Consider the following 9,857-nt stretch of genomic DNA (forward strand, 5'->3'; position numbering starts at 1 on the left):
AAGAAGACAGCATCCACGAGCGAAGAAAAACTTTGAATGAAAGTCGGAAAACTTGGATTTTACTAAATTTGTTTAGAGGACTATTTATGTGTAGATAGTGCAACGCAACAAGACAAGATATTATCAGTATGAAATAAGATACGTAAATTGCTAAGATTTAATTAGGAATTATTGAAGAAACTTATTACGAACATTTTGATTTGTGAATGGGGAACAATAAGGGACCTATTATCCAGCCGCATTGCAGAAAATTGTTGTCCATAGGTTTGGATATAGTTTTTCCACTATTACTATCGAATGTTGTTCATTGGAACATGCAACTGTTCATCCTTTTTAATACCGTCGCGAATAATGTTGACCCAAGTGACGATGCCAGTGAGGCCAAAGTCCTACGCCAACCTGGCCTCTTATGACATTTCTCACTCCAATCCATGCGTACTCCACCACAACAACCCCGCTTGGAGGCGTCGATATGTAAAATCCCACAGTCCTTTATTGTCGAAATTGTGTCCAAGGACAGGGGGTTACTGGGGGTCGCAACAATATTATGACAAGCTAATGTCGCCTTCAACCGGCTTACAGATTTTGCAGACAGCACGCTTCATGTCCTTCCCTGGCGCAGAGGCAAGGCATAAGGAATACGTAGAGAGAAGAATTTTAGGGTGAGACCTTCCCTACTAACCAACTGTATTTATTTAATATTCAGAAAATTTACTTTCTGGTTCTTTGGTTCTAGATTCTCAATGGAACAGATGTATGATGTGGTATCTGATGTGGAACGTTATCAAGAATTTCTTCCCTGGTGTCAAAAATCTCTAGTCAAAACCAGAAGAAAAACTTATGTCATTGCTGACCTTGTTGTAGGATTTCCTCCGTTGGTATATATACACATAATGCTCAATATTTTTCGAAGAGTAAAAGTAAAATTTGTTAATTCATTCATTTCAACTTGTTTTATTTTCCATCTAGTTGGAATCTTATACTTCTAGCGTCACCCTGGTCAAACCGAACTTGATAAGGGCCGAATCCACACAAGGAAAATTATTTAACAAGCTCATAACAACCTGGAAATTTAGCCCCGGTTTAAAAGGGAAACCACAATCGTGCGTCATTGATTTTTATGTGTCATTTGAATTTAAATCTGCACTCACGTCTCAACTAGCTAATGTGTTCTTCAACGAAGTAGTTATAGTTATGGTGCGAGCGTTTTATAATGAAGCAAAGCGAAGATATGGCGCAGAATCTGTTCCTAGTCGAAAAATTAACATTTTAGCGCCAGGCAGTAGTAACAATGACAAGTCCTGATTATTGTAGAAATTATTATCATGTGTAGCAATTTTGAAAATAAAATCCTTACTTTTATTAAAGTTCATTTGGTCCTGTGTCATATTAATACTATCGTAATTAAAGTCACAATAGAGTAATAATTGTAACCTTATGTGATAAAATAAAATATACACAAGTGTAATATGGTGCATAGAAAGTTGGTTGTTTTGAAAACCTTGTTTCGATTTTAGAGACAAAGTAATAATAAATTATGGATGGTGTAATAATCAATTTTAATTTCTATTACGTTCAATAATAAAACCGATGCCTTAGTATATTTGACTTCCATCCATTGTCAAAGACTTTTAAAACTATTTTAGCAATGGTTATTGTATTACTCAAAATTATATCATAATTATATCTCGACTAACATTATTTCAAAGCCATAACGTATAATTCGTCATAAGCTTTTGCTGGGCTACATGGTGTGCAACAGTGCAACTTGTGCAAGAGGTGGTTTCCAGGAATCATGGAGTTGTTTGTACTAAAAACATTGTTACTAATATTAGCTGCTTCCAAATCGTTAGCGTTTGAAAAAGAATCATTTTCCTTGTTGATTCCCGATACCATACAAAAAAGTGTAAGCCATGATTAGTTACGCGACTACGCGTTCAACCGAAACATTAATGCATATTTTTTTAATTCTGCAATTTATACAGCCAGAGGCGTATGTATGCTCAGCTTATCATTTAAATAAGTCAGAGAAGAAATTCATTGGTAAATATTTACTACTTAAAAAATGTATATGTATAACTTTCAATCTATATAAAATTATTTTTAGTTGCATTTGAACCACAAGCATCCATGGATCAAGTTCACCATATGCTGGTGAAGTTGAAATTGAATTATAGTTTCAATTGTGCATTTTAATATTAATCGTCTTAATATGATAGCTTTATGGATGTTCACAACCTGGGACATACAACCAGACCTGGGATTGTGGCTCAACAATGGCAACCAAGCATCATGGTCATCACGGTCATGAATCCAGTCTTCCATCAGGTGGAGTTTGTGCTGATGAGTCAAATAGACAGATTCTTTATGCATGGGCAAGGAACGCTGAGGCACTCGAATTACCTGATGGGGTGGCTTTCGAAATCGGGAAAGGTACCGAAATTAAGCATTTAGTGCTTCAAATCCACTATGCCCACGCGCCACCAGTCAAAGGTCAGGTCACAATATGACCATTAAATTCTGTCAAAGTTAAACTTAAATTATGTATCTTGTATAGAAGATGGCTCAATTAGAGATGCATCCGGAGTCACTGTAACATATACAAGAACTCCGTACGAAAAAATATCTATGAAGATATGCATGATGAACATAATAAATGTGTATATGTTTTTGTGAAAATTTATGTACACACAACCAAAGAGAGCGGGTATATTTATTTTGTCTTCGGGAGGCGAAATCCCCCCACGAAGTACAGAACACTTGGAGGTGGCGTGCAACCTGGATGATGAGGATATAGAAATTCACCCTTTTCGATTTAGGACACATACCCATAACTTAGGTCTCATTTCATTAGAGAATCATTCGTCCGAGTTGCATTTTTAAGTTTAAAAAGGTTTGTGTTAACTATATTTTGCAATCCGTAGGAAAATTTGTGTCCGGGTACCATGTTCGAAGAGACCACAATGATGAAGATCAGTGGACGTGGACACGAATTGGAAAAAGAGATCCGTCGGAACCCCAAATGTTCTACACTGTAGAGAACAATGTCATCGTTAGAAAGGGGGACGTACTTGTATGTGCAATATTACAAAAAGTATTTAAGGTTTTAAGTCAAATTTAAAATATTTTCAAAATACTCAGGCTGCAAGATGTACAATGGTCAATGAAAGAGAGTTTACAACTCGAGTTGGGTGAGTGATTTATTTATGCATATTTAGCATATGTACATTTTATGTACATAAAAGCATAGCTTATGTGCATAAAATGTGCATATGCTATAATTTCAGGGTAATGTGAAATTCTTGCATTATTTGACATGAAATTGCATCCTTAGGCCAACCTCTGATGACGAAATGTGTAACTTTTACATCATGTACTGGTCAGAAAAGGGGCTTTTGAGTAGAAGTGGGTGTGGCAGCCCTGGTGCTCCCACTTTCTACTGGGACAAAATTGACTCCGAATACCCGGAATATCCTGATCTTCAACTCAACAATTTACCACCCCACACCGAAACAGACGAATAAATTCAACGATTGCTTTGCACTAGCAGCTTGCTTCTTGTATGTAAGATGTAAACTATGAAAATGATGTTTTCTTATTTGAATTACATGATGGTACATTATATGATTATGATTACAGAATCCAAATATTTTACATATGTAAATATACTTGTCATTATTTTGAATTAATTGTAATGAAAAAATTGACTTCATGATTTTATGAACTTGCATATCTCGCTACGAATTGAATACATTTACCACATATCAGCTGACATCATTTCCTTCTTCAACAAAGAATACAAATCCTCCTCTAACCTAAACTAACCTAACTTGCTGTTGTCAATTAACTTTATTACGATAAAAAAAATCCTCTAACTTTGAACAAAACTGTTAAAATATTTCGAGCTACACATACATAAGTGACGTGGGTTGCCTTAAAAAAGATGTAGATTCAGAAGTTAAATCTACATGAAAATTAAATATACAAATGAAGAGGTGTACTGCACCAGTACTACTGGTGCTTGTGCAGGAATACATACATACATGTCATACAATGACAAGGCGCAATATATAGAAAATAACGATGGACCATTAATAATCCCGTTTAAAAACATTTATTAATGATACTTGCAATTGTGACGGATTTATAGCACAACGGAACGACTTATTTTGAAAGTTTTTCACTGGACTATAATGTAAGAAGAAAGTGGTTATACGATTTTACGACTAAATATAAGAATATTTTGTAAATCAGCATTATTTTGTAGATATGAAAAATGATGGAGAGACGTTATTCCTTTGGGGCCGACAACAGCTATCATTATGAAGAACACAGACCTATTTTGATCGAAAATTATCGACGCAGCTTTCTCGGAAGAGTAAACGATATTTTTTTCCTCTCATTTAATCCTACACCTTAAAATATTTTTTTACACGTACCTACCTAACATTATATTTTTCCCCCTTCAGGTTCGGACACTTAGCAATATTCAGAGGTTGGAATGGTACTTTATACTATTCTCATTTGCCATAATCAGCATAGGATTTTTTTTCACTGTTGCCCGCATGGTCTCATTAAACTTTCGTTCAGACCAATTTCTCGTCTGTATTTTAGTTGTGATCAACTTGAGTAAGTATTTCATATGGTTGCATATATAACGGTAAGAATGAAGGAATTTCATTCAGGATTGTATGTTTTTTTAGCCTTTTCAACATATTACCTTGTTCATGGAATATTGCAAGAGCAACCGTTTGAAATTCTCGCCTACATCTTTACTACGCTTATCATTGCAGTATTCGTAACCATCAATTTTGTATCGGTCGATGTGGATGACTATGTGCTCAGGGTGGTGTGTATAATAATAATCATCATCTATTACTTCGAGATATACAAAATACAATTGTTACAAGATTTTTTTTTACAGATGAGATTTATGATAACGATCATTCTCAGTCTTCCCAACATTGTTCTTGCCGTCAAAATTGGTCGAGGCTATTGGCAAAGTGGCACTTTTATCTTTAAGACAGTGGGTGGAGATAGGCGACTTCAGCGAATTTGCAGAATCTACCTTTTTGGGCAGAGTTTACTCATTTTTGACATGCAAGCCATGCTTTCGTGCGCAATTATCGTGATACAAGATGGATTTTCAGGGATGACAAATGAACAAACATACATGTTTATCACAGGCATTATTTTCGCTTTCATATGGCTCTTTGTCGGATATGCAGCGGTATTTTTATTATTCTTATGAACTTGAAATAATGATCCATTGAGACCGAAATTTTTCAGTTGTTCTATGTAATTATTTTTAGATGCGAACGGAAAACACACCCGTCACTTGGGTGTTTGCAGTAATTAGCATTGTCCAACCATTGTATGTCATTTATTTGATTGTGCAGGTAAATACTTCAAAATGCGACTAATCAATAATTGTTTTAATAATTTCATCATTCTAATTTTTGATTAGTCAAAGTTCAAATTGACAAAATATTCAGGTATTAAAATTTAATATTTCTACCCAATTTACGTCGTACACAGGGTCTGGATCAAATAGATAAACAATTCAACATACGCACAAATTCAGCTTATTTCATAGGATTTGTTCTACTGGGATCTCATTTTACGCTACTTGCGTTTCTTCCAATCATAAAAACTAACTATGGAAAAGGACTGAAAGAAATTAGTAGGTGGACTTTTTTAACGTTTAAAACTTTTGCGAGAGTTTGTAGAAGTATTGTACTTTTGCAGTTTATGGAGTTGAGCCCAGCAGCCCTGTTGACTTTCGGCGCAACATTGTAATCGTCCCTTCACGTGTTCATGTGCATCATCATCATCATCATCATGAGATATTACCTGCAGACGGAGAGTAATTTGTAAAAAAGTGCCTTAACTTATCATATTAATGTATAATTAATCGATTGACTCTGAAATGATGAGGGGTTTGACTGATCCTGAGTGGTTTAAGTATATGGTTGACATTATTTATAATGTCACGTCCTTCATGGTGCTACTTTTTTGTGATCTTTGTAAGAATTATTGATGTATGATTCGATTGATTAATGATTACAAGTTGTAATTTACAACGCCAAAAAACATTTATTAGGTGTAAAAGGCGTGTTTGTTGTTTACCCAATATGATATTTCCCTAGTCGTATGAATCGAGAGAAATATTCTGTTATATTTATTTATTTCATACACAAGGAAAGTGAGACAAAATAAAGATTTACCTAATTGAATTAAATCTCCCATCAAATAGTCCAATACCACAATCCATGCAAAATCCACGTAAAATAGAATATGATGCATATATTTTTGGTCACGTAGCCTCCTACCGACGTTTCTCATTGGTAATTCGTGACTCATTTGTGGTATCACATGTTGTTTTCATCGAAATAATATGCAAGATAGCAAAACATCACGACAAACAATTCATTTTACAAGTACAGGGTAAGTCAAAGCTACAGGGATACATTGTAGCTAAACGTTACCTCTTCATGAAAGGTTACGTCAAAAGTCGCCAACTAGTCTTCAAGTTTAACTTGAACTAATCAGTGTCATTATTTCTCAGTATTGCATGTACAATTATAGCACTGATCCAATCGGAGTGAGTGCAAACATTACAGTGTAATTGAGACACAAAGACTACAATAATCTGACCATGTTTCTACCGTTCGGACATAAAGCATCATCTCATAATGTCTTTCGATGGAGTCCATGAATCTGCATTTAGAGATATTTTTATGGTTAGCTAATGAAATCCTCACAGTAACATCATTGCAGCAGCATGGAAAAAGCTACACCCAAAGTCCATTAATAAATCGTGCTGTGGAACAACACAAGCAAAGTGAATGGATGGAAAATGGTGTTTGAGAAGGAGATGCAGTTTTTTACGCGTTGAGAGTTACGACTTGTTGTGGAATGAGTTAACCTACTTTTTCAGTGTTATTTGTTATGGACTGAAACACAACTCACACAGAAACCAGAAAGAGAGCTGCTGGTTGACGATGAGCTCATCATAAGGAAAGAGGAACACATTCTCGTTACATCGAAAAACAACGCAGAACAATCGATTTTTATTTTGTGCGTTGTAGAAAATGTTAAATTTTGTGCTTGGTCAATGTTTCGCGTAGAAAGAACATATCAAAATCGCAGATGAATTTCAAAACGAGGACTAAGAACTGAGTTTTGTGAGGGGAAACGGGCAGGAAGTGTTTTTCGATAAGACGACGGGTAATAAAGTAAAATAGGAAAATTTGTTGGAGGAAATTAGTGAAAGATGAGCGCTGCACCGTACAACGATTTCGAAGACTCGTACACAATTGTGAGCAGTACGTCCTTACCCAGAAGGGGAGGGGGAGATGGCAGTCAAGAAATCGAGGAGATAAGTTCCCTTCACTCGATAATCCTGGATAATGTGAGCCCTAAATATTATATAATTATCCTCAAAGGTTGTTGGGAAATTAAGACAGTAGACTCTGCCCAGACACCAGACAAGTGATATCCCCTTGTTTACTTATATGCATGTATATAATTCTGACCTTCAACACATAATGTGTTTGTAACAAAACTATAACACAGTTTGTGTTGTGATGAAAATTGCATATGCAATTGAAGAAGTACTCAAGAAGTAGTCGAAAAAGGATGAAATAGTTGTCGTTGTAATAAATGCTAGCCAAAATTGTAATGAATGAAAAGTGCAGAATCTCTTATCTGTTCTTTACATACATCCATATATTTATTTCCTCATTCACAGTGCGTACAGCGATTATGTCTATGATATGACTCCATTTTGCACTTGTCTGTGCTGATCAAGTTTACAGTTGACAGTTGTTAAATACGTAGTTATCTTATGAAACACGATGATGGATGTCTTTAAAATTTAAAAATTTTTCAGAGTGGAAAGAGCTGCAAGGATTTTCGAATGCAAGAATGGATCCACTTGATTGTGTCTATACTTACAAATTGCGGATATTTGGCATTTGTTGGATTTTTAATGTACAAATACATGGGAAATTCTGACCATTATGTATTTTCTACATTAATCATTATTAAGCTAGGTAAGTACATATTGGTTACAGAAGATTGGTATAAATTAATATGGGAATTTTCTGAATGAATTTACACTGATCTATTTGCAGTTTTCTCAACTTATTTCGTCCTCCATGGGATCGTACGCGAGCAACCGTTTCAAATAATAATGCAGTTGCTTACCTTACTCAGTCTTTTTTCGCTTGATTTAATTTATTATTTAAGTGATATCTCAAACCCTCCAGACAACAGTGACTTGGATCAAGTTGGTCTAGAATTGGTAATGATGATTAATGCAACACGTTATTGGTGACTGAATAAATAATACTCATTACAACATGGTATTTAGATGTTGTTTTATCTCCGTTCTATCCTTTGTCTCCTAAACTTGCTGACTGGATCCATGGTCGCATGGAAGTACTGGACAATTGAACAATCGATATTCAAGATAGTTGGGACCGACACTAGGAATGTGATGATCTTCCGAAATCTGTTTTTTGGATTCAGTTTAATGATTTTCGATATGGAGACAAGGTTCAATGTGTTCATCTATCTTCAATTTAACATTTAGAGGATTAAAAATAATAATTATACATTTCATTTTTTCAGCTTGGTTTCACTAATGCTATTTTTAAGAAATGGGTTGACTTCAATTGTTCTTCACGAAGTTGTCGTTTTGTCATCCGGAGCAATATTTCTCCTAATCTGGATTATATTGGGTTACAAGTCGATGAGATCCGAGAGTCGAGTTTTGACATGGACATTCATTATAGCAAGTTCCATTCAGCCAGCTTATTTGATCACACTATTCATCCGGGTAATGCACGCAGCAGTAATCAAAGATAAATGTGATTTATAATGTGTAATATTTTATCTTTAGAATATAAAATGGTCGGGAAGTAGCCAACCAGTACTCACAACGACAAGTCATTACATGTCACTTGTTGCGTTAACTGTCCATCTAAGCGTGGTTGCTGCAGTAGTTGTCGCGTCGCATTACTATGGCACGGGACATGGGTCATGCTTAGGTAAGCCACCAAACTAAACATGATCTTCAATTCTCTCGCACAAGTCTGCCAAGTTTTAACTTTCTTGACTCTTTGTTTTCAGTTGACGGGGTTCATGTATCTGTTAAAAATAGTGCAGAATATGAAGAGCTGAGACGCATTTTATTTTACCCCATAAATCCACGAGGTTCTCATCGCAATGACCCATGTTCATCTCGAACCATATTATTGAACGCAGAAGAAGTATACTAAATGAGTTTACATGTACAAATAGATGGAGTCAACAAACACATTTATTACCAATTGACACACACACACACATGTTCATATATATATATATTAGTCATTCAAATGTGGTATTGTGATGTGTTATGTTATTACAAACCCCCTGACAGTACACAAAATGTGATAGAAATGCAATAGTTTTAGAAAATATAATTTTTAACGCAATTATCCGATTTTAATTACCCGATAAACATATGCTTCTACCTGACTTTTGAAGAATCTCTAATTTGATGCTTCAATTCTTTAATAGCGCAGCTTGTGGCTATATTATTCATGCTATGCTGCCTACTTTTATTTATACGTGTGGATTATGACGTGTTTATTATGTACGTATTTATTAGTTTCACTTCCTTTAACCTGCTATGTACTGTCTTTCATTTTTTTTTAAAAAACAGACTCGAATTATTTAATAATAAATCATGATGGTAGCCTTATTTGGTTGCATTGAATTTGAATCTGTGTACCGAAATTTCTCACATTTCATCAAGTATGCAAATGCATTTATAACTTGATGGAAAATTCGCGTCATATATGTGT

At 35.0% G+C, this 9,857-nt stretch overlaps 4 protein-coding genes across 4 annotated transcripts; all 4 read left to right on the top strand.

Annotated features, from left to right (window-relative positions):
* The first annotated feature begins 8 nt into the window (after positions 1–8).
* LOC110847672 (coenzyme Q-binding protein COQ10 homolog B, mitochondrial) lies at positions 9–1,614 on the top strand. The gene is made up of 3 exons (XM_022094656.2): positions 9–662; positions 737–878; positions 970–1,614. Exons 1-3 carry the CDS (start codon positions 298–300, stop codon positions 1,303–1,305), a joined length of 843 nt encoding a protein of 280 aa, XP_021950348.1. The 5' UTR covers positions 9–297; the 3' UTR covers positions 1,306–1,614.
* A 181-nt stretch (positions 1,615–1,795) lies between these two features.
* Positions 1,796–3,524, top strand: LOC110846923 (peptidylglycine alpha-hydroxylating monooxygenase-like). The gene is made up of 7 exons (XM_022093760.2): positions 1,796–1,906; positions 1,986–2,043; positions 2,108–2,154; positions 2,220–2,493; positions 2,925–3,073; positions 3,142–3,191; positions 3,335–3,524. The coding sequence occupies exons 1-7, from the start codon at positions 1,796–1,798 to the stop codon at positions 3,522–3,524; spliced, it is 879 nt and encodes a 292-aa protein (XP_021949452.2).
* A 258-nt stretch (positions 3,525–3,782) lies between these two features.
* Positions 3,783–6,241, top strand: LOC110847671. Its single transcript, XM_022094655.2, has 8 exons — positions 3,783–4,195; positions 4,268–4,378; positions 4,470–4,629; positions 4,704–4,849; positions 4,925–5,230; positions 5,313–5,399; positions 5,539–5,683; positions 5,749–6,241. The coding sequence occupies exons 2-8, from the start codon at positions 4,277–4,279 to the stop codon at positions 5,868–5,870; spliced, it is 1,068 nt and encodes a 355-aa protein (XP_021950347.1). The 5' UTR covers positions 3,783–4,195; positions 4,268–4,276; the 3' UTR covers positions 5,871–6,241.
* A 519-nt stretch (positions 6,242–6,760) lies between these two features.
* LOC110847670 lies at positions 6,761–9,775 on the top strand. Its single transcript, XM_022094654.2, has 7 exons — positions 6,761–7,414; positions 7,895–8,057; positions 8,139–8,308; positions 8,378–8,562; positions 8,638–8,845; positions 8,909–9,056; positions 9,139–9,775. Exons 1-7 carry the CDS (start codon positions 7,277–7,279, stop codon positions 9,285–9,287), a joined length of 1,161 nt encoding a protein of 386 aa, XP_021950346.1. The 5' UTR covers positions 6,761–7,276; the 3' UTR covers positions 9,288–9,775.
* Positions 9,776–9,857: the final 82 nt, after the last annotated feature.

The sequence above is a fragment of the Folsomia candida genome, unplaced genomic scaffold (genome assembly GCF_002217175.1).
Source record: "Folsomia candida strain VU population unplaced genomic scaffold, ASM221717v1 Fcan01_Sc003, whole genome shotgun sequence".
Taxonomy (NCBI): domain Eukaryota; kingdom Metazoa; phylum Arthropoda; class Collembola; order Entomobryomorpha; family Isotomidae; genus Folsomia; species Folsomia candida.